The sequence below is a fragment of the Phascolarctos cinereus genome, unplaced genomic scaffold, assembly GCF_003287225.1.
Source record: "Phascolarctos cinereus isolate Bilbo 61053 unplaced genomic scaffold, phaCin_HiC Scaffold_5;HRSCAF=322, whole genome shotgun sequence".
Classification (NCBI taxonomy): domain Eukaryota; kingdom Metazoa; phylum Chordata; class Mammalia; order Diprotodontia; family Phascolarctidae; genus Phascolarctos; species Phascolarctos cinereus.
In genome coordinates, this window is record NW_027555958.1 from 233836 (window position 1) to 257965 (window position 24130).

General features: G+C 47.9%; 1 protein-coding gene across 2 annotated transcripts in view; it reads left to right on the forward strand.

The window, feature by feature from the left end:
- Nucleotides 1-24130, forward strand: part of TRPM2 (transient receptor potential cation channel subfamily M member 2) — a 64797-nt gene that overhangs the window by 31744 nt on the left and 8923 nt on the right. For both annotated transcript variants that reach the window (XM_020980019.1, XM_020980021.1), the window contains exons 14-24: nucleotides 960-1089; nucleotides 1261-1406; nucleotides 2909-3021; nucleotides 8237-8450; nucleotides 9753-9871; nucleotides 18523-18655; nucleotides 19166-19337; nucleotides 20143-20326; nucleotides 20671-20852; nucleotides 21535-21667; nucleotides 23071-23158. In XM_020980019.1, the coding sequence (XP_020835678.1) occupies nucleotides 960-1089; nucleotides 1261-1406; nucleotides 2909-3021; nucleotides 8237-8450; nucleotides 9753-9871; nucleotides 18523-18655; nucleotides 19166-19337; nucleotides 20143-20326; nucleotides 20671-20852; nucleotides 21535-21667; nucleotides 23071-23158 (1614 nt within the window). The remainder of the gene's footprint in view (nucleotides 1-959; nucleotides 1090-1260; nucleotides 1407-2908; nucleotides 3022-8236; nucleotides 8451-9752; nucleotides 9872-18522; nucleotides 18656-19165; nucleotides 19338-20142; nucleotides 20327-20670; nucleotides 20853-21534; nucleotides 21668-23070; nucleotides 23159-24130) is intronic.

Consider the following 24130-nt stretch of genomic DNA (forward strand, 5'->3'; position numbering starts at 1 on the left):
TGTAGGTAGGAGTGGGCATTCTTCAAAGGGGCCTGTGCCAAGGTGACCAGACCTTCCCTCCTTGTGGGCCAGTGAGTAACAGGGAAGCATAGCAGTGCTAAAGAGGGATGTGTTTTCTAGAGGTGCAGGGATTGGGAGTGGGGAGCTTGGCTCTCACACTGGAGGAGGCAGCAAGAATAAAGAGGGGATGAAACTAACCTCCTTCTTATTCTCTGAAGAAAATCTTTACCTCTTACTCTTAGTTGGCAGCCAGTGAATCTACTACCAATGGTAGGAAGTGAAATGGAGTGTAGACTGTACACCCCTCCCAAGCACAGAGTAGCTCTGGTGCACGTGCCAGGTGGTCCCAACCCCCAGTAGGGGCTTTTAGGTGCAAAGAGGAGGAGTAGGTCAATGGTTGGACACCAGACTGACCACCATGTCAGATTTGGCTAGAATTCGAGGTCCACCCATCTCTCCACTGCGCCATGTACCTTGAAGGTACATGATGCCTATCCACTTGGCGGGGAAGGTGGCATCAAGTGATTTGCAAATGCTGAGTAAATACTGGTCATACCATTCCCTAATGAAGGTCAAGTTGGGGTAGGTCAAGAGGTGAGCTTAGAGCCCACCTTCCCTTAGCAGGAGTATGGGCTGGGCTGGTAGGGCACAGCAATGGATCTCAGTCACTTCTGGGGCTTGGAGTCATGCCTCAGGCCCTGTGTTAGAACTCTGTTTGTGCCTCTAAGAGCAGGCTCTAGTCCTCAGGGGTTTGCTCTAGGTGGCACCTAGAAGCCCTTCCTCCCTGCAGAGGGGTCTTTCCATAGAGTGGTTATCCTCCAGAAGGGTTCTCCCTGTAGCAGCCTTGTGGGAGGGCCCCAGGAAGAACAGCTGGGATGTATCCAAAAGTGACAGGGTCTGCCTAGAGCTGGCCTCATGGTGGGCTTGGCTACCCAGTCCTCTCCCCCTGATGTCTCCAGAGCCAGGACTGCATTGCGGCAGCCTTGGCCTGCAGTAAGATCCTAAAGGAGCTGTCCAAGGAGGAGGATGATACAGACAGCTCTGAGGAAATGCTCACCCTTGCTGAGGAATATGAACACAGAGCCATTGGTAAGTTTGCTTCTAGGATGATGGGAGGCTTTCAGGGGCTGATCCCTCTCCTGGGTGATTCCTGCTCCCATTCCAGCATGGCGACCTGTGTCTGCCTGGCAGGTATGTGGCAGGAGGGGATGGAGCACAGGGTAGCTGCTGACATACGCTCCCCATCCCTGGACCTTTTAGGGGTCTTCACTGAGTGCTATCGGAAAGACGAGGAGAGAGCCCAGAAGCTCCTTATCCGAGTGTCTGAGGCCTGGGGGAAGACAACTTGTCTGCAGCTGGCTCTGGAGGCCAAAGACATGAAATTTGTGTCCCATGGGGGCATCCAGGTTAGCCTTCCTGGAGTAAGCATGTGTGTGCAAGCATGTGTGTACGTATGTGCATGTGTGTGTGTATGGATGGGTATGTAGAGGGAGGGTCTTCCTCTGGAGAATTGGACAGTTCTATTTCATGACTGACCATGGACATCCATCCATCAGGGCATCAGCCCCCTCTCCCTGCATGAGCATGGACCTGGGGTGGGGGGTGCTCATTCCTAGTCCTAGCTCGCACATACAGAGGGTGGTTTTTTCTTATGGCAGCTCTTTGGGGCAGGTTGTGCAGGCAGGTTCTTTGCTCTAAGGTTCAGAGAACAGTGTCTTGCTGGAGACTATGCAGCAGGTAAGGGCAGAGGTTGCCACTCCTTAGCTCTGGGTCAGGGCTGCAGGGCATCAGACATCAACTGTGTGCACCACTCCATTCACTTATCACAGCCTAGGAGGAGACAATCAGCAAACCACAGCTTTGTGGCATGTGCCCCAAAGCAGGTGTTGAGGGAGCAGGGAGCTAACTTGCAGGTGTGCATGGCTGGAGGCAGAATGGCAGAAGGTCAGTGGTCATCTCAGCAGCAGAGAAGGTGGACAGGTTCTGGAGAGGATGGGGTTCTGAGCTGGGGCCCTCAGGAGTCAGGGAGGGTTGGCATCTTCCCTTTAATGTAGGTTGCCTTGGGCAAGGCATGCCCCTATTTTCTGTCAAACAAAAAGATTGGACCCAGGCTAAGGTCCTCTCCCTAGCTCTAAACTGACAGCAATAAAGTCCCTTCACCACCAAATCCTCTGATGCTTTTCTGCCACAAGGCCCTTCCAGGGGCAGCTTGGATTACACAGGATATTCACAGAAGTTTCATGTCTTCTGATCCAACTCAGTACCAGGATAAGTGGGGCCTCCAACATGGAAGTGGCCTAAAACCAACAACCCCAGGCCCCTTCCCCAGGGGAGGGTGGGCCAAGCTGCTCGGCCTCAGGAGCCCCAGCCTGGTAGACTTGGTCACGCCTGGCTGAGAGGTCCCTGAAGGCTGGGCTGGGTCCTGTCTGTCTGGGTGGAATTCTGCCCATCCCCCTGGACCGTGGCCCCCCCCACCCCCATGCCTGACTTGGTGCTCATGATATTGCTGGGGCTCACAAACATGTGTATGAAATTTCTGTATTTCTGATAGAGCACTGGCCCTGAATTCAGGAGGACCTGAGTTCAAATTCAGCGTCAGACCAAACACTCGACACTTACTAGATGTGTGACCCTGGGCAAGTCACTTAACCCCAATTGCCTAAAAAAAAAGAAAGAAAGAAAGAAAAAGGAAAAGAAAACAAAGAGAAATTTCTGTATTTCCCAGGGAATGACGGAGAGATATGAGGGGCTCTGTCAGCCTTCAAGCACCTGTCAGCATTAGCTAGCCCCTTGCCTGTCAGCTTCGTTGTTCCATGTGCCTGTGTTTTTGCATGCATAGATGTGCATGGCTCCAGAGGGGCCCCGCCTACTCTGCTCAGTGCACCTCTCTCTCCCTTTTTCTCCCCAGGCCTTTCTGACCAAAGTCTGGTGGGGGCAGCTGTGTGTGGACAATGGCCTCTGGCGGGTAATCTTGTGCATGCTGGCGTTCCCTCTTCTCTACACGGGCATCATCTCCTTCAGGTGCCAGCCTAGGCTTCCTGCGTGCTGGTGGGTTTGTTCCATTTTTAAGGAGGTAGGACTTTAAAGAGGAAGTTGGGTAACAGGCCATCTGGACAGCTCAGTGTCTCCCACCTGACCTTTGGCAGCTCTCCCTCCAAACTCTGTGGTCTGGTTCCACCTGGTCCCATTGGGTTAGAACAGTCAAGCTGGGAGGGGCCTTAGCAGTCATCTGGGCCAGTGAACTCATTACACAGAGAAGAAGCCTGAGGCACAGAGAACAGAAGGGACAGACCTGAGATTTGGGTCCCCTGGTGGCCAGTCCTTCTGCTGCCACATCTGTCTGAAACCAGAGAGCATCATACACCTAGCCCCTCCCGCTCTGGTGTGTGCCCTGCTGCCTGGCATGGACACAAGCACTTCTGCCACAAGGTTGCTCCAGGGGCAGCTTCTGTTATGTCACCAGTGAGGGAAGTGCCTCCTCCAATACAGATCAGTTGGGCCATTGCTGGTGGGGTGGGGTGAGGTGGGGGTCTTAGAGAGGCAGTGTGGCTGGAAACTGGATTACCATGTGGCCAATCAGTCTTGGCTGGTGCTCAGATGACAGACCTTGCCCACACATGGGGGGGCACTTCCAGAACTCACGCTCAGCTTATATTGCCTTTGAGAACTCAAGGTTGGCCCTACACTGAGAGGATGCTTCTGGGGAGAAGTAGAGGACATAAAGATGTATGAAAGAAGCAGAAACCATGACTCATGGAAATTGGGTTTCTTAAGATTCAAGGAGATCTTAGATGTCTTTAAGACCAAGACCTCTACAAACAGCTGTCCAATACCATTGGTGCTCAGATGCACAGAAATGTCCTGCTCTTTGGTGCCTCACTTGATGGACATAATCAGAGGCGTTGAATAATCATCTCATGGTTTCAGTGATCACCTGTCATCTTAGCACAGGCATGGAGGGTGTCTTGTTGGAAGACAGACTTGAAAGCATCATCTTGCTCTGCTGAGCCAGATGCTTTTTACAATGATTGATAAACAAGTGCAGGATGATCTTGGCTTCTCTGTACTCTTTAGTCAATTTTGTAACTGCCAAAGTGTGGTCAGACTCTGTTCCCTTCTCACTGTTCTCAATGGAAAGTGTTCACTACAGCTGTACCCCAGCATCACAGAGACGAGAAAGATGAGTGGGTTGATAGCTATCCACGTTCTTTTGACTACCTTTGTTTAGGTAACAATACAATCTGTGGATTTTTCCATTCTTTGGTACATTTTCCTCTTTGAGATGTTTTGGAGAAATGCTTAGGGTTGCGGTGTCTCCCGCACAGATTTTCTTTGTATCTACATGGTCTCGTCCAACCATTTTCCCCTACCTCATTTTCTTTAGTGCTTTTTCTTTTCCCTCATTCAGCACATCATGGACCAGAATTCAGGGTTGGGATGAAGTAGTTCCTCTACCACCACAGATTCAGATGGATCATTACAGAAATACTGCCCAATCTGTTCCATTTTCCTCCTGTCAGCCTCATCTGAGAATGCTCTTGAAATGACATAGTAAATTTGGGTCTCATGTGGAGCTTTCCATACATTTACCTTTTCCTCTATTATTTTTCATTGTTTTATGAGGTGATACTGCTCTTTGTGTCCCACCATCATCTGGTGTTTTACAAATGAGCTTGTATTCTAAACAGACATTGCCCTCAGATACCACCTCTCTCTCTTTCTGTGCTTGGAAAGGGGGACACATTCTTGCTGATGTGGGTAGTTTGTTTCTGGGCACCTTTGGCCTTTTTATTGGACAGCTTTTTTTTACACAAATTAAACCTTTGCAGGAGGTAATTATGACCAAAGTGTGGTAGAAAAACACCCATTGTTGCTCCTCTAATCTCTTCTCATCAACTTGAGGGCTGAGTCCAGGCTGGAAAAGGAACCACGTCAGAGTTTCCACCCTTTTGGTAGTGGGATCAGGCCATAAGTGGCTGCTGTGCTTCCATCCTGGGTGAGATAGGGAGACCTAGTCTGTAAAACAGATACGTTCTTCATCTGGGGGAGAATCCACCTTTCTTCAGCAGGCACTTTTCTCAATAGTCTTTCACAATAGTGAGATCGAACTTTCTCCCAAATCACCTTTTCATCTACAAGCCCTGGGTTAGAGATAAGAAGTGGGATGCTAAAGATAGCACAGGAATGTAGGCTGTGCCTGCTGAGCTCAGGAGGCACCAGATTGACCAGAGTAGTTTGGGATGGGTATTTGCCTCGACAGAGGCAATAGCTGGTTATGAGGTGCACTAGGCTGCCCTAGCAGTACATCTCTCCATGTACCAGCTGTGTTCTTCATCCAGACTCTCTCAAAAGCTCACAGGCACCGTGGTCATCACAGGACACATGGGGAATGGTTTACAATTAATTTTCTTAGCCTCTATAGGCTCATGCTCATTGTGAAAGCAGCTGGGAGACCAAAATGTTCACCCCTTTTCTGTGGTTAGGAAACTTATGGCCATAGAATGTTGGAGTTGAGTTATCTGATCCAACTCCTTCCTTTTACACATGTAGAAATGAAACCTAGGGAGATTAAGTGACTTGTCAGAAGTCACCATCTCATAGATGACAGAGCCAGCCTGGAATTCTAGACTTCTAACTCCCAATTCAGTAGCATGTAGATCACAGGGATCTTGGAAGCTGGCTGGTCTACCCACTGCACTTTTATTTACCTTTCTTACATTTCTATTGTTATAACAGTGTTTGCAAGTCAAATAATCTGCTCACATTTATGCTTTATTTTCTTCAAAAAATGATTCAAATACATCTATTTTACTGAGTTGATTTTTTTCAGTGATGATTAGTTTCAAGCTTATAAATTATATCATTTGGGTTGCATCTTGAGCTCCTTTACTTTTTGGAATATATTATTCCATTTTCTTGAGGTTTCTGGTGAGTGCCAAGTAGTCTTGTGCTATTCTAATTTTCTTTTCTTTGTATTTGAAAGTTTTTCTCCTGATCACTTGCAGAATGTATTCTTTGTCATTGAAATTGTTAAATTTAACCACCATGTGTCTTGGAGCTTGAAACAGAACTTTTTTCCCTTGAGGCTTCAAATAGTGCTTTTTTCTGTATTCAGAAGTTTGAGGCAATTTTGCTGTATTATTTCTTGTGGTATGGTATTTAAGTTTTCTGACTTGTCATGTTCTAGGAGGACAGGGCTATTAAGCTGTTTCCATACATCTTGTCTTCGAGATCAATGTATTTTGCTGGCATGGAGAGATCTTGTTTTCTTTTAATGTTACTATACTGCTTTTTGCTTCTCTTCTTTCAGATTATTTTTTACTTCAACATATTTTATTCCAGTTGTTTTCCATTTTGCTTCTTTGGAGGCACTTGCCACAGTGGATTCAAGTATTTCTATTCTCCTAATTATTTCTGTTGTGCAGACCATTTGTTCTTACCTAAGGTTCATTTCTTCTTTCAAGGTTGGGGTTGACTGATTCAAGAGGCAATTAAGTTGTCTCTTAAACTATTTTGGAACATCCGGTTAACGTTCAATGCTTTCTTGGGAATCCATAGAGTTCTGTGTCTCATCAATTGTTGAACTAATTTCCTTTCTTACAATATTTATTTAGAGACATTTGCAATCTTTTAGTTGTCTTGATACTCATTTTTACTTCTGATTTTAGTACCTTCTATGTTGATTTATCTACGCGTGCTCTAGGTTTTTGACTGAGTTTTCTTCATCTTGAAATCTTTGGTGGTCTTAGCCTTTTCCTCTTATATTCTTCTCACATTCCCTTTTGAGGGTGAGTCTACCCCTGGGGCTGGACCTCTAAGCTATTGTGGCCTCCTTCCGTGTTGGGGAACCCATTTTTTATCAGCCTCAGTCCCTGCCTGCCCCGAGTGACTTCTAGGGGGAATTAAACCAGCCTCAGTTTGGTGTCAGTCCTTTTTTTTAAAAAAAAATTAATTTATTTTGATTTATCAACAATCACTTCCATATGCTTTTGAGTTTAAAATTTTTCTCCCCCTTCCTCCCCACCACTCTCCCCAAGATAGCACACAATCTGATATAGACTGTACATATACATTCCTATTAAACATATTTTCACATTAGTGATGTTGTAAGTAAGAATTAAAACCAATAGGAGGAACCATCAGAAAGAGGAAAGAAAACACAACAGAAGAAAAAATAGCAAAAATAGTATGCTTTGATCTGGTGTCAGTCCTTCTTTAAGCCTAGTGCAGCCCTATGTGCTGGCCCCCATTATGATTCCATTCTTTAGTTCTCTGGCTGGACTGGGTGAGTGTCTGTGCATTTGAAGGGTTGGGGGATGGTAAGGATGGCATTCTGTGCATAGTTTCTGCCACTTTTGGATTCACTAACTTAGGGCTACCCCAGGCAGAATATGGTCCTCCCTCCCATATTTCTTCCACCTGTAGCTGGACAGAGTTGAGGTCCATTGTTTGTTTCAACAGAATTATTGGGTAAGAGTGCCACTGGGGGGCTATTGTGTGCCAGCACAACCTGTAGTAGCAGGAAGATTCCTGAGTGGGTCCCAGAGCACAAGCTGGTGGGTTGATCTGTGTGTACTTCTAGATCTAGAGCAATGGTGCCAAAGGGAGTGGGATGTTCTTCAGTATGAGTTCCTGAGGTTGTTGCTTCATTGACAGCTGTAATTACTGGACCTCTGGGACCTAATGCCTCTTGGGATTTGGCATTGCCTTTTTTTTTCTCTTTTTCTTTTTGAGCCTTAATAGGGACTAGAGGAAATATCGAGTCTTCCATCTTATTGGTCATGTGACACTGTAATGTTCTATTCCTGCCCTCTGTATTTTAGAAATAAGAAAATGGAGGCCAGATAGATGGTGCAAATTGCTCAGAGCTGCAAAGGCAGGATCTCAGATCCTCCCATTTAGGAAGATCAAATAACCTCAGAGTTGGTAGGGACCTCTGGGGTCCTCCAATCCAACCTAGATCTGACTAAGGACACCCACTCTAACAAAAGGTCCCCATCCCCTTTGGCTTGTGACTGATGGCTTCACCAGCAGAGCAGAGGGAGCCCAGCTCCAGTGGCACAGGGGATGATCCACTTCTGCTGCCTGAGGTTGGATTGGGCTTTCCAGAGGGAGAAGGGAGCAGGATCTGTTGGGTCCATCATAACCTGCTGATAGAACTTAGCAAAGGGCTCTGACACTGCTCCTTGGAGAGACTGCATCCTCGCCTCACACTTCCCTTTGCTTTCCTCCTTAGGGAGAAGAGGCTCCAGCCAGTGAGCTGCTTGGCCCGGTTCTGTGCCTTCTTCACCGCACCCGTGGTCATCTTCCACCTCAACATCCTCTCCTACTTCACCTTCCTCTGGCTCTTTGCCTACGTACTCATGATCGATTTCCAGCCCACACCATCTTGGAGAGAGTATGTCATCTACTTCTGGCTTTTCTCACTTGTGTGTGAGGAGACACGGCAGGTATTGTACACAAGCCCCAGCTCTTCCAACCCCTCAAATTGGGTCCTGGGTCTCAGCCCTCCCTGAAGATGGCCATGGCTCTTATCCTTTGTCCTGACACCCTGAGTCCCATCTGTTTTCTGTAAAGCAGCTGACCTGGATAGTCTTCCAGACAAATCTCTTGGTCAGTGTTTGCCTTCTGGGGGAATCCTTACCCTCACCTCCACCTCTTCACTCCATAGAGCCATGGATTTCTAGTTCCCTGCTGGACCCAAGAAGAAGTGCTGGGAGGTGGACCACTATCTCATTGGTGTCACCAAACCATAGCATTATAGATTGTTAGATCTCAAGCAACCTCCAAGGTCATCTTCCTCTTCTCCCTGCCCCATTACATGAAACCGAGGGGTGATGGTTTGCCCGTGATCAGTAAGAATTTGAGAGTCCAGCATCTGAGGCAGAGTGTAAAAGGGGACCTTCTTTTTCTTAACTTAAAGATTCCAATGGAGCAAAATTCATGTCAAATAGAATCAAGAAATGCAGAAATACAGTTTTTGCTGATGCATCAATGGTTAAGCTATGAGCTGGTTGGCTTTGAAAGGCCTAAGAGCATGAAGAAAGGCTAGTGTTTGGACAGGAATAAGTTATGTTGGGCACTAGATATGCGTCTTCCTCTAGTAAGAACTGGGGCATCTAGGTGGTGCAGTGGAAAGAGCACCAGCCCTGAAGTCAGCAGGACCTGAGTTCAAATCTGACCTCAAACCAAACACTTGACACTTACTAGCTGTGTGACCCTGGGCAAGTCACTTAACCCCAATTGCCTAAAAAAAAATAAAAATAAAAAATTCAAAAAAATTCAAAAAAATTTAAAAAAATTAAAAAAAAAAGAACTGGGCCCCTGTCCAGTAGTCACATAGAGACCATTCCATACTTAATTTTGACCTCCTACTGACCCTCCTCTGTGTCCCCTCTGACCAGTCCTGCTGAGGAATTGAGGGCAACCTTGATGTTTCTCATTTAGTGATGACAGCTGATCATAGGCACCCATGGGCGCCCCGGCCCAGGTCTGCTCCAGCTGAGTCAAAGCTGGTCACTCTAAATGTGCCCTCAGGATGGTTTGAGAGGACAGTTGCACCCTAGCTAATCCTGGGTCCTGCGGTATCTATACTTGGTGCCCCAGGCCTGGTCGTGGCCAGAATTGCCTGCTCAAGCCCTGGGCACCTGCCTGAGTCCGTGCTCCCTTCTCTCCAGACCCTGCTCCCAGGTGGAGCACCTAGTGCCCTGGGTCACTTTTGGTCCTTTGCCCACACTGTGCTTCTCTTCAAGCTTTTCTACGACCCTGATGGCTTTGGACTCCTGAAGATGGCCTCTTTGTACTTCAATGACTTCTGGAATAAGCTCGACGTTGGTGCTATCCTCATCTTCATAGCTGGGCTCACATGCAGGCAAGTGCCTGAGATTCTACTCCAGTCTAGTCTTAGTCCACCTGTGCTCTTGTTTCCTTACCTCCCCCTCACCATTAATCCCCGTGCCCTACCCCCAGGAATGAAAAAGCTGAGAGTTCATTTATTTTTAATTTTTTTTCTCCACTTAATAAGCATCAAACACAATGAACATTGCCCCATACAAACTAGGTCAGAGAAGGGATTATATAGCAAGCTGCAGATCTCTCTCATGGACAACTTGCTTTTCCCTTTTGAGTATATAATGACTTCAACATGTAACTTTCAAAGCTGTCCTGTCTGCTGTGATTTCTTTTGTCCTCCCATCTTTTCTCTTGTCCTTCTTTTCTTTTTCATTTCTTTTGAGAACTCTATCATTGGCCCCCCTTCTCCCTCCCACTCCTTAATACCCCACTCAATTTTTTTTTTGGCTAGGCAGTGGAATTAAGTGACTTGCCCAGGACCACACAGCTAGTAAGTGTTATGTGTCTGAGGTCAGATTTGAACTCAGGTCCTCCTGAGTCCAGGGCTGGTGCTCTATCCACTGTACCACCTAGCTGCCCCCCACTCAAATTTTTAAAAAAGAAAATAAAAACCTTGCAACAAACATACACAGTCAAGTCAAATACATTACCACATTGCCTGAGTCCAAAAGTATATGTCTCATTCTGCACCGAGCCCCCACCTCTCTTTCAGAAGGTGGATGGGTGCATGTTTCACCATCAGCCTCTGGAGTTGCTGTGTTTCAGTTGCGTCTGATTCTCCATGACCCTATTTAGGATTTTCTTGGCAAAGATACTGAGAATGGTTTGCTGTTTCCTTCTTCAGCTCACTTTACAGATGAGGAAACTGAGGCAAACAGAATTAAGCAGCTTGCCCAGGTCAGGCTACTACAGCTAGTGGCTACTACAGCTAGTAAATGTCTGAAGCTGGATTTGAACTCGGGAAGATGAGTTTTCCTCATTACAGGCTTGGTGCTCTATGCATTATGGCACCACCTACCTGTCTTTCTGGAGTATTCATTACTTATTTCATCGATCTGTGTCCAATGATTTTTGTTTGTCCAAGTGTTGATTCATTTTTTTTAAACTTTAATTTTATTCCTTCAATTAACAAACAACTATTTCCTCCCTATTACTGCCCCCATTTGAAAAGCAAAACACCAAAAATTTTGTAACAATTATGCATAGTCAAACAAAATAAATTCTTCCCATTTCCTGTGTCCAAAAATGTGTGTCTGCTTCTGTACTTTGAGTCCCCCACATCAGTCAGGAGATGGGAAGGATGCTTGATCACTCGTCCTCTGGCAATGTGGTTGGTCATTGCATTAATCAGAGTTCTTAAGCTTGTACTATTGATGTTATAGAAATTGCTCTCTGTGTTTTACTTAATTCACTTTGCATCAGTCCATACAAATTTTCAGGCTTCTCTGAAACTGTCCCCTTCATGACTTTTTTTTTGTTTTTTTCTTAATATAAATTTATTTATTTCTAGTTTTCAACATTTACTTCCACAAGCTTTTGAGCTCCAAATTTTCACCCCATCTGCCCCTCCCCCCACCCCAAGATGGCAGGCATTCTGAATACCCTTTCCCTTAGTCTGCCGTCTCTTCTATCTCTCCCCTCTTTCTCTTACCCCCTTCCCCTTCTATTTTCCTGTAGGGCAGGATAGACTTCTGTACCCCATTTCCTGTATTTCTTATTTTCCAGTTGCATGTGAAAAATTTTTTTTAAACATGTTTTTAAAACTTTGAGTTCAAATTTTCTCCCTTCCTCCCTCCCCACCCACCCTCATTGAAAAGGCAAGCAACTCAATATGGTACATGTGCAGTTATGCAAAACATAGTACATGTTGTGAAAAACTAACTATTTCCTTAATCCTATCCTGCCCCCCATTTATTCTATTCTTTCTTTTGACCCTGTCCCTCCTCAGAAGTATTTGCTTCTGATTACCCCTTTCCCAATCTGCCCTCCTCTCTATCATCCCCCTGCTCTCTTGTCCCCTTTCCCCCTTTTCCTGTAGGGTAAGACAGATTTCCATACCCAATTGAATGTGTATGTTATTCCCTCCTTAAGCCAAATCCTATGAGAATAAGATTCACTCATTCCCTCTCACCTTCCTCCTGCCCTCCATTGTAAGAGCCTTTTCTTTCATGTTTTGTTTTGTGAAATAATTTACTATATTCTACCTCTGCCTTTCTTCTTCTTCTAGTATAATCCTCTCTCATCCCTTAATTTTATTCTCCAGATATGACCCCTTAATCTTCAACTCACCCTGTGCCCTCTATCTTCTATCTATCTCATCTATCTATTATCTATCTATCTATCTATCTATCTATCTATCTATCTATCCATATAATTTTTCCTCCAACTACCCTAATACTGACAAAGGTCTCATGAGTTATAAATATCATCTTTCCATGCAGGAATGTAAACAGTTCAATCTTAATAAGTCTCTTATGATTTCTCTTTCCTGTTTACCTCTTCATGTTCCACTTGAGTCTTGTATTTGAAAGTCAAATTTTCTATTCAGCTCTGGTCTTTTCATCAAGAATGCTTGAAAGTCCTCTATTTCACTGAATGACCATTTTTTCCCCTGAAGGATTATACTCAGTTTTGCTGGGTAGGTGATTCTTGGTTGTAATCCTATCTCCTTTGCCCTCCGGAATATTATATTCCATGCCCTGCAGTCCTTTAATGTAGAAGCTGCTAAATCTTGTGTTATCCTGATTGTGTTTCCACAGTACTTGAACTGTTTCCTTCTGGCAGCTTGTAATATTTTCTCCTTGACCTGGGAACTCTGGAATTTGGCTACAATATTCCTAGGAGTTTTCCTTTGGGGATCTCTTTCAGGAGGAGATCTGTGGATTCTTTCAATTTCTATTTTGCCCTCTGGTTCTAATATATCAGGGCAGTTTTCCTTGATAATTTCTTGAAAGATGATGTCTAGGCTCTTTTTTGATCATGGCTTTCAGATAGTCCAATAATTTTTAAATTCTCTCCTGGATCTATTTTCCAGGTCAGTTGTTTTTCCAATGAGATATTTCACATTTTTCTAATTTTTCATTCTTTTGGATTTGTTTTACAGTGTCTTGATTTCTCATAAAGTCACTAGCTTCCAATTGCTCTATTCTAATTTTTAAGGAAGTATTTTCTTCAGTAGTCTTTTGGACTTCCTTTTCCATTTGGCCAATTTTGCTTTTTAGGGCATTTTCTCCTCATTGGCTTTTTGGACCTCTTTTGCCATTTGGGTTAGGCCATTTTTTAAGGTGTTATTTTCTTCAGTATTTTTTGGGTCTCCTTTAGCAAGCTGTTGACTTGTTTTCATGATTTTCTTGCATCACTCTCATTTCTCTTCTTAGTTTTTCCTCTACTTCTCTTACTTGCTTCTCAAAATCCCTTTTGAGCTCTTCCAAGGCCTGGGACTGATTCATATTTTTCTTGGAGGCTTTGGATGTAGGAGCTTTGACTTTGTTGTCTTTTCTTTGTATGTTTTGATCTTCTTTGTCACCAAAGTAAGATATAGTCTGACTCTTTTTGCACTGCTTGCTCACATTCCTGGCCAATTACTTGAGATTTAAACTCTTTGTTAAGGTAAGAGTCTGCTTCCAATGTGGAGAATGTACTGTCCCAAGCTTTGGGGGTTTGTGTAGTTGTTTTCAGAGATACTTGTAGGGACCCGTAAATTTTCAGTTCTGCCAAGATGGTATGATAAGGGGCGAGGTGTTTACTCCTTTCCTGGCCTGTGCTCTGGTCTATTAGTGACCACAAGCACTCCTTTCTGTCCTGGAACTATGAGGAGGGCTTCCTCTTCACAGCCACTATAAGCTCACCATACCAGCACTCCTCCTTGCCCCAGGACAGCTGCCAAGAACTGTGATCCAGATCCAAGCATGGGCAAAGTAAGAGATTCCTGACTCAGCACTGGCAAAGAGATCCCTGCAATCCCCCTCTGACCAGCCACTTGATTCCCCCTCAGTCTGTGTGCCGGAAGTTCAGGAGGCAGCCCCTGCCTTGGGCAATCTCAGGGAATGGAACTGAGACCACCTCGCTTCTCTCTCAGCACTGCAAAAACAGACTTTTCCCACTGACCTTCTAAGTTGTCTTTGGTGTTCATGGGTTGTGGAAACTGCCACAGCTGCCTGTGATTCAGTCCTCTGAAGCCTGCTCCAGGTTCCCTGTGGCCTGCACGCCCATGCCAAACTGCACTCCACTTCCAGCCCGGCGCGATATACCTTTCTGATCATCCATCCAAGTTGTTTTGGGCTAGAAATTTGCTTCACTCTGTCTTTTTGTGGATTCTGCTGCTTAAGAATTTTTTTAGAGCCATTTTTATTGGTATTTGGAGGGGTTTGGGGGAGAGCTCAAGCAAGTCACTGCTTTCACTCCCCCTCCATGACTTCTTTTTTTTTAATATAAATTTATTTATTTTTAGTTTTCAACATTCCCTTCCACAAGTTTTTGAGTTCCAAATTTTCACCCCATTTCCCCCCCTCCCCCCACCCCAAGATGTCATGCGTTCTGAATATCCCTTCTCCTACTCTGTCCTCTCTTCTATCTCTCTCCCCTTCTCTTATCCCCTTCCCCTTCTATTTTCCTGTAGGGCAGGATAGACTTCTGTACCCCATTTCCTATATTTATTTCCCAGTAGCATGTGAAAACATTTTTTTTAAACATGTGTTTTTAAAACTTTAGGTTTCAAATTTTCTCTCTTCCTCCCTCCCCACCCACCCTCATTGAAAAGGCAAGCAACTCAATATAAGTTGTACATGTGCAGTTATGCAAAACACGTCCATAGTAGACATGTTGTGAAAACCAAACTCTATTTCCCTTAATCCTATCCTGCCCTCCCATTTATTCTATTCTTTCTTTTGACCCTATCTCTCCTCAGAAGTATTTACTTCCAATTAACCCCTTTCCCAATCTGCCCTCCTCTCTATCATCCCCCTGCTCTCTTGTCCCCTTTCCCCCCTATTTTCCTGTAGGGTAAGACAGATTTCCATACCCAATTGAATGTTATGTTATTCCCTCCTTAAGCCAAATCCTATGAGAATAAGATTCACTCATTCCCTCTCACCTTCCCCTGTTTCCCCTTCCACTGTAAGAGACTTTTCTGGTTTTTTTTTTTGTGAGATAATTTACCCCATTCTACCTCTCCCTTTCTTCTTCTCCAAGTATCCTCTCTCATCCCTTAATTTTATTCTCCAGATATGACCCCTTAATCTTCAGCTCACCCTGTGCCCTCTATCTATCTACATATACATATAATTTTTTCCCTCCAACTACCCTGATACTGACAAAGGTCTCATGAGTTATAAATATCATCTTTCCATGCAGGAATGTAAACAGTTCAATCTTAATAAGTCTCTTATGATTTCTCTTTCCTGTTTACCTCTTCATGTTCCACTTGAGTCCTGTATTTGAAAGTCAAATTTTCTATTCAGCTCTGGTCTTTTCATCAAGAATGCTTGAAAGTCCTCTATTTCACTGAGTGACCATTTTTTCCCCTGAAGGATTATACTCAGTTTTGCTGGGTAGGTGATTCTTGGTTGTAATCCTATCTCCTTTGCCCTCCGGAATATTATATTCCATGCCCTGCAGTCCTTTAATGTAGAAGCTGCTAAATCTTGTGTTATCCTGATTGTGTTTCCACAGTACTTGAACTGTTTCCTTCTGGCAGCTTGTAATATTTTCTCCTTGACCTGGGAACTCTGGAATTTGGCTATAATATTCCTAGGAGTTTTCCTTTGGGGATCTCTTTCAGGAGGAGATCTGTGGATTCTTTCATTTCTATTTTGCCCTCTGGTTCTAATATATCAGGGCAGTTTTCTTTGATAATCTCTTGAAAGATGATGTCTAGGCTCTTCTTTTGATCATGGCTTTCAGATAGTCCAATAATTTTTAAATTGTCTCTCCTGGATCTATTTTCCATGTCAGTTGTTTTTCCAATGAGATATTTCACATTGTTTTCTAATTTTTCATTCTTTTGGATTTGTTCTACTGTGTCATGATTTCTATAAAGTCACTATCTTCCAATTGCTCTATTCTAATTTTTAAGGAAGTATTTTCTTCAGTTTTGGACTCTTTTTCCATCTGGCCAATTTTGCTTTTTAGGGATTTTTCTCCTCATTGGCTTTTTGGACCTCTTTTGCCATTTGGGTTAGGCATTTTTTAAGGTGTTATTTTCTTCAGTATTTTTTTGGGTCTCCTTTAGCATCACTCTCAGTTTTTCCTCTACTTCTCTAACTTGCTTCTCAAAATTGTTTTTGAGCTCTTCCATGGCCTGGGACCAATTCATATTTTTCTTGGAGGCTTTGGATGTAGGGGCTTTGACTTTGTTGTCTTCTTCTGGTTGTATATTTTGGTCTTCTTTTTCACCAAAGTAAGATAATATAGTCTGACTCTTTTTGCGCTGCTTGCTCATGATCCCGGCCAATTACTTGGGTTTTAAACTCTTTGTTAAGGTAGGCGTCTGTTTCCAGTGTGGAGAATGTACTGTCCCAAGCTTTGGGGGTTTGTACAGCTGTTTTCAGAGATACTTGTAGGGACCTGTAAATTTTCAGTTCTTCCAAGGTGGTATGATAAGGGGCAAGGTGTTTACTCCTTTCCTGGCCTGTGACTACAAGTACTCCTTTCTGTCCTGTAACTGTGATGAGGGGCTCCTCTCCACAACCACTACAACTCCACCAAGCCAGCACTCCTCCTCTCCCCAGCACCACTGCCCAGAACTGTGGCCCAGATCCAAACACGGGCAAAGCATGAGATTCCTGCCTCAGCACTGGCAAAGAGATCCCTGCAATCCCTCTCTGATCAGTCACTGGATTCCCCCTCAGTCTGTGGGCCAGAAGCTCGGGAAGCAGCTGCCCCCTGACAGGGCCACGCTCTTGGGGAATGGAACTGAAACCCTGCCTTCCTTTCTCAGGCACCGACAGAAACAGACTTTTCCCACTGACCTTCTAGTTTGTCTTTGGCATTGGTGGATTGAGGAGTCTGGAAACCTCCACAGCTGCCCGAGATTCAGTCCTCTGAGGCCTGCTCCAGGTTTTCTGCAGCCTGCGAGCCCGCCCTGCAGCCTGTGTACCCACGCCGCGCTGCACTGTGCTCCCAGCCCGGCACTATACACCTTTCTGATCAATCATCCAGGTTGTCTTGGGCTGGAAATTTGTTTCACTCTGTCTTTTTGTGGGTTCTGCTGCTTCAGAATTTGTTTAGAGCCATTTTTTATGAATATTTGGAGGGGTTTGGAGGAGAGCTCAAGCAAGTCACTGCTTTCACTCTGCCATCTTGGCTCCACCCCTCCTCCATGACTTCTTATGGCACAATAGTGTTCTATCACATTCACACTCAGCCATTCTCCAGAAGGTATATATGCCCCTTTGCATAAGGGCCCCTTTGCTCTTTCTTTGATCTCTTGGGGGCAGAGCCCAGCGCTATTACTGGGTCAAAGGTATGCACACCTGAGACTCTGGGGATATAGGTCCAAATTGTTCTCCCCAGTGGGTGGATAGAACAATTCAGAGCTCTAGCAACAGTGCATACACATGCACATGTCTGCTTCCTCATGGCCTCTTCAACATTTGTCCTTTTTCTTTGGATGGTCATGAGGTAGAAACTTAGAGTTGTCGTAATTTGCATTTATCTAATTATTAATGTTTTGGAGCATTTTAAATTATATTATCAATTATATTGATAGTTTGTGTTTCTTATTTTAAAAATTGCTGATATCCTTATCAATTGGGAAATAGCTTTTATTCTTATAAATCTGAATCAATTCCTTATGTATCTTGTTTCTCTGATGTGAATTGCTATGTGGTGTGACCCAGATCTAATCTCTGCCAGAATGGTTTTGGTTAAATAGTCGGTTCTTGCCCAAATCTGCCAATTTGGGCAGAAATCATTGCTCCTCCAGCATCCCTAGACTCTGGGCTATCTGTCCTTTGGTTTCTGTGACCTCTCAACAGAAGATCTTTTTCAGCTCTTGGATTCTCTCCAGCACCTTTGCTGGACAGAAAAGTACAGAATTGCAGAGCCCAGATTGGCCAACTTCCCTGCTAGCCCAGGTTACAATGAGCTGTCTGAATCTCCTTACTAAGAATAATGTCAGTCATAGCTATGGATTTGTCCCTGTATCCCACCTCTGGGGGGGGGGGACTGGAGCTCACAGGACTGGATCAGAGGTAGGATAGCCTGAAGCCAGTACCCCAAGGCCGTCCCCAAACCCCTGCAGCCTGGGAGTTCAGGAGGCCAGGGCACTGTGCTGCACTCCCATTAAAGTGCAATATAAGACTCCTATCATTGTTACTGTCCCCTTCATCATCCTCAATCTCATCTTGTTTTCCCTCCTTTTCCTCCTCCTTCCCATTCATCTTCTTCCTCCTCCAGACCACACCCCTCATTTATCCTCTGGAGCAAGTTTTGCTGTGTGACCAAACATGTGCTTAGAGGGATAGAGGGTGGACATTGGTTCTGGCTCTCCAGGCAGTTTGGGGTGGTGCAGAATGCTCTGACTTCTGGTCTCCATAACGTGTTTTGGCCTTGGGAGACTCCCTCCTAGTAGACAAAAAGCTGCCAAGTTTCTCTCCCTTGCAATATCTTTCTCCTGCCTGTGGAAAGTCCCAGTTTCCCTCATTTCTAACTCCCCACTGTGCTGACCAGGTTGATCCCAGCAACCTTGTACCCAGGACGGATCATACTGTCTCTGGACTTCATCATGTTCTGTCTGAGACTGATGCACATTTTCACAGTGAGCAAAACTCTGGGGCCCAAGATCATCATTGTGAAGAGAATGGTGAGTGCCTGCATGTAAGCCCACTCTGGGTGGAAGGAAGGAGCATGATGGCATATGTAGGGAGGATGGGGCCAGGAGGACCCCTTGCCTGGGCACCTGCCCCCAAACCAGCCTGCCTGGGCCAACCCATGGCATAAAATGAGCTGCCCCTCATTTTAGAATGAGATCGGAGGAGATTGGCTTGAGGCCACATGGCAAGGCCATGGTAGATCAGGAACTCAGTCCCAATGTCCAGTCTGGTGTCCCCAAGGGGGAGGGGACATGCCTGAAGAATTTGGGCTGAAGGTCCATTCCCTGACCTGGGGAGCCCTTGCTCTGCCAAGGGAGGGCAGCAGCATAGCTGCGCTTGTGGTTAGCTGTCCCCCTTGTCTCGGGGTGGCCTGAGCCGTGCTGGCATGGCTCCTGTGGCCAGGGCTCTGGAGGTGACAAGAAGATGTGGGATGAGTCCACAGTCGGGGGTGGGGAGGCCCCAGACCACATCCACCATTGCCTCTGCCCCTGTTGTTGCAGATGAAGGACGTCTTCTTCTTCCTATTCTTGCTGGCTGTTTGGGTCGTGTCCTTTGGGGTTGCGAAGCAGGCCATCCTGATCCACAATGAGAGTCGAGTGGACTGGATCTTCCGAGGGGTGGTTTACCATTCTTATCTAACCATCTTTGGGCAGATCCCGACCTACATCGACGGTACCAGATTCAGATGCTTCCCTTGTTTGTGTGCTAAATGACGGTAGGGGGCACCATGGCGCCCAGAGTGTCAGGAAGACCTGAGTTCAAATCCTGCCTCAGACACTTACTAGCTGTGGGACCCTGGGAGTCACTTACCTAACCTCTGTTTGCCTCAGTTTCTTCATCTGTAAAATGGGGATAATAATGGAACCTACCTCCTAAGGTGGTTGTGAGGATCAGATGAGGGACTATTCACAGAGTTCTCAGCCAGTGCCCCACACAGTAGGTGCTTAATAAAGGCAGTCCACAGTGCTAACGCCCTGGGTTGTTCTATATTCTGCCCTGCCCAGGGAGATTTGGGGATTTTGGTTCTTCTGTATCCAAGGGGACAGGTGAATTCCTTGAAGTGAGCAGGACTGTAGATCAGGCAGGGGTGGTGACCCCTTCAGCTGTCAGCTGCTGAAGCCCATGGGTGGTCCCCTACTGAGAATCACAGCTTTACACACACAAGATAACGTCTGGAGGGTCACAGAGGAACCAACAGTTACCCAGACTGAAAGCAGCCAAGGCCAGCCAAGAGCTGTTGGCCCAGGCTCTGGCTCCTCCTCCTTTTCTGTCCCCTTGGCTCTGGGAGGGTGGGGGGAGAGCTCCCAGTGTGGAAGCTCCTTCTCTGAGTGGAGTTTTGCCCGTGCCTCAGAGGACCCAAAGAGGTGAATGGGCCTCCCCACAGTCAGCAGCACTTGAACCCAGAACTTCCTGGATTCACTGCGGGTGAGGATGTTTGGCTTTGGCTGACCACTGCCTCTGCCTGGCTGTGTCCCAGGGGTGAACTTCAATCCGGAGCAGTGCAGCCCCAATGGAACAGACCCCTACAAGCCCAAGTGTCCTGAGAGCAGCGAGGTCAGCAACAAGCCAGTGTTCCCCGAGTGGCTGACGGTCATCCTGCTCTGCCTCTACCTGCTCTTTACCAACATCCTGCTCCTCAACCTGCTCATCGCCATGTTCAAGTGAGCCCCGGCCATGCGGTGGGGTGGGACTGGACCCTTCGGCTCATCTCCCTCAGCCCCTGCCCCCCCCGTCCAGCTGCTCCACCCTTCCCCGAGAGACACAGAGACTCCCAGCGAAGGGAGCTGGGGCCCCTGTGAGGCTCCGGGGAGGAGGGTACTGGAGCCCCATTCTGCCGTGCTGGGGCCTGGGTAGCCATGGCCAGGTCACGTACCTTCTCCAGGCCTCAGTTTCGCCAAAGGGCATGGGGAGCTGGCCCGGGTGACCCGCAGCCTGGCCTGGTGGGGTCCAGCGGGCGGGGAGTGGCCGGGCCTTGGGTCACCACCAGCCGCCCTCCCCCCCCCAGCTACACTTTCCAGCAGGTCCAGGAGCACACGGACCAGATCTGGAAGTTCCAGCGGCACGACCTGATCGAGGAGTATCATGGGCGGCCCCCCGCGCCCCCGCCCTTCATCCTGTTCAACCACCTGCAGCTCTTTGTCAAGAGAGTCATCCTGGGCAAGCCAGCCAAGAGGCACAAGCAGCTGAGTAAGTGCACACGCGCATGCACGCTCGAGGATGCACCCAGCACGGGGCTTCACGCAAGAACATGCATGTGCACACATAGGCATGCATGTATGCGCATGCCCACACCCACATACATGCCTGTACCTGTCATGCTGGCTGTTGCCATGGCCCTCTGCTGGGAGGGGGTTACCATCTGCTCTGGCCCATCCTTCCAGGAGGGCTCAGAAGCCAGGCTGCCTTCTCTTCCTCTCACCTGCACATGCCTACCCGTCCTCCGGGTTCTGCCCACCCCCCCCACCTCCATGTCTTTTAAAATTCTAGCTTCCCAGGCCTCAGTGTCAATCAGATGACACTCCTTGTCTGCAGGCCAAGGGCAGGGCCTGGGTCCTTCAGGCCTGTGTCTCCAGCCTGAGCACAGTGGCAGGCCCACAAGAGGCCTGTTGGGCTTGCACCAAACTAAGCCTGGCTCCCTCGTGGCCTCTGTCTGGACCCTGGCACTGTAGAGGACACCTGAGATCAGGCAGCTGGTAGGACTGCTCCAGGATCCTGGACCTCCTCTGCACAGGGGCCCTCTTCCTCCTTTGCCCAGTTCCTGGGCCGCATGACCTACCAGCCAGACCATGGTGGGCTGCCACGGAGTGCCTGGGCATATCCACGGCCTGTGGAAATGCTGGCTTCTCCACCTTAGCCTCGCTTCCAACAGAGAAGAAGCTGGAGAAGAATGAGGAGGCCACTCTGCTGTCCTGGGAGATCTACCTGAAGGAGAACTACCTGCAGAGTCAGCAGTACCAGCTCAAGCAAAGGACAGACCAGAAGATTGAAGACATGGGTAACAAGTACGATCAGGCTCTGAACAGGGGTGCCAGGCAGGCAGGTGGGCAGGCTGAAGGTCACCAGGGTACTAAGTCCTGAACAGGGGTGCCAGGTGGGCAGGCCAAGGGTCACCAGGGTACTAAGTCCTGAACAGGGGTGCTAGGCGAGCAGGTGGGCAGGCCAAGGGTCACCAGGGTACTAAGTCCTGAACAGGTGCCAGGCAGGCAGGTGGGCAGACTGAGGGTCACCAGGGTACTAAGTCCTGAACAGGGGTGCCAGGTGGGCAGCCTGGCCTAGGCCAGGTGGGCAGGTGGGCAGGCTAAAGGTCACCAGGGTACTAAGTCCTGAACAGGGGTGCCAGGTGGGCAGCCTGGCCTAGGGTCACCAGGGTGCTGGGTTCTGAGCAGGGGTGCCAGGCAGGTAGGTGGGCAGGCTGAAGGTCACCAGGGTAGTAAGTTCTGAACAGGGGTGCCAGGCAGGCAGGTGGGCAGACTGAGGGTCACCAGGGTACTAAGTACTGAACAGGGGTGCCAAGTGGGCAGCCTGGCCTAGGGTCACCAGGGTACTGGGTTCTGAGTATGGGTGCCAGGCAGGCAGGTGGGCAGGCTGAAGGTCACCAGGGTACTAAGTTCTGAGCAGAGGGCAGCCAAAGAGTGGTCAAGAGGACTGAGAGTCGCCAGGGTTCAATGAAACAGAAAGGAAGGGCCCTCTGGGGTTTACCACACCTTTTATTGTGAGCCTGGCATATTCCCGGCATCCTGGGAAAGGAAAGCAAGTCCCAGTACCTGCTCTCTAAGAGCTAAGAATTCTCATGGGCAGACTGACACAGGCTGCTTGAGAAACATGGCAGGTTGCGGGGGGGTTGGTCAGCAGCTGGTGAGAGATGAGGGAGGAAGGCCGGATTGACCTTGGCCTTGTGTCCAGGGAATGGAGGCTTGAGGGGTTAACATATACCCACTCACGGCTTCTTCCCAGAGCTGTCTCTTAGAACAAAGCAGAAACAAAGGGGAAGAGGCTCAGTGAACCTGACCACGTGTCGGCCAGGTTTGGCGGTCTGTGCCGCATTTGGCCCCCGCGACTCCCCACCTCTGCACAGAAAGGAGGGGAGGCGCCCTCTCCTCTCTCTTGTCTGGGGCCAAGCCTGGCCCCTTTGGCTCTCTTCCTCTTATTCCTCATTTGCGTAGCCATTCCCAGGAATGCGTTTTAGGAGAGGGAGGATGGGGGACTTGGGGCTTCAGTGGAGCCCCAAGTCCCAAGAATTGAGAGGGAGGAGCAAGGACCAGGAGGATGTGGGAGGGGAGGAAGAGGGTCCCGCGCACATGGGCGGGTCACTTGCGTGAACACACAAGGGCTGCGGCGCCATCTGTGTCAGGTGCTGGCCTGGTGCCTGCCCTCTCTGAGGGAGAGGATGTGTGCTGTGTCCCAGGATTGACATCATGATGGATCTGCTGGACCTGGATCACCTGAAAAGGATGAGCTCTGTGGAGCAGCGGCTGGGGTACCTGGAAGAGCAGGTGAGCCTGGACCCTCCGAAGCAGGGGTGGGTGGCCTCAACCTTTCCTGGGACACCTGGGACATTGGGTCAGCCGCAAGACCTGGTGGGCACAAGGACAGTGCGTTCTGGGCTGGGGTGGAGCAGGGGACAGAGGTGGGCTTGGAAGGCCCCTGAGCAACAAGACCCAAGGAGTGGACTTGTCCACTCGCCCCATGCCCTCTAGAGGTAAGCCCTGCCCACGACGCGGCAGTGAGGGGTTGTGCCCCCCTGCATTAGGGAAGCAGATGCTCACGGCTTATCCTGGGCGACCCTGCTCCGCTGCCCCAGGGCATGGAGGGTGCCTCTGAGCAGCAGCCCTCCTGAACTTGCTGAGGATCTAGGTTGGTGCACTGACATTCTGAGAAGGGGCTGGTGCCCACCTGTGCTCACTCTGCCGGCACTGTGGCCTGAGCAGGCAGGAGGGGGCAAAGCGGGAGACCCACTTTCTACCCTCAGTGTGAAGGGGAAGTGCAGAGCAGAGAGAGAGAGATTGTGTGTGTGTGTGTGTGCACGCATGCACGCAAGCGTGTGTAGGGTGGATGTGGACAAGGCTGACATGAACTTGTTCTGTTCAATTAAACCAGCACTCAGTACATGATTTTTGTATGCCAACCACTGGGGCAGATGCTAGAGAGACGCCTCGAGGAGGTGAGATTCCTGGCTAGATTGAGGACAGGTAGCTTCCTCCAGGGCCCACATCTCCTGGACTGGTTTTCCTCCATAGCATCCTCAATTCAACTCAGTAAACGTGCATTAAACACCTACTGTGTGCCAGGCACTGTGCTAAGTTCCTAGCTCAAGAGCTAGCAGGAGCTTAGAGGGCATCCAGCCTGACTGCCTCATTTTACAGACGAGCCCATGAAGGCTCAGGCGTCACGGGTCAGAGCTATGTGGGCTCCTGCTTAGACTCTGTACAGGGCTAGGTTCTCTCAGGCTTAGGCGGACTCAGGGA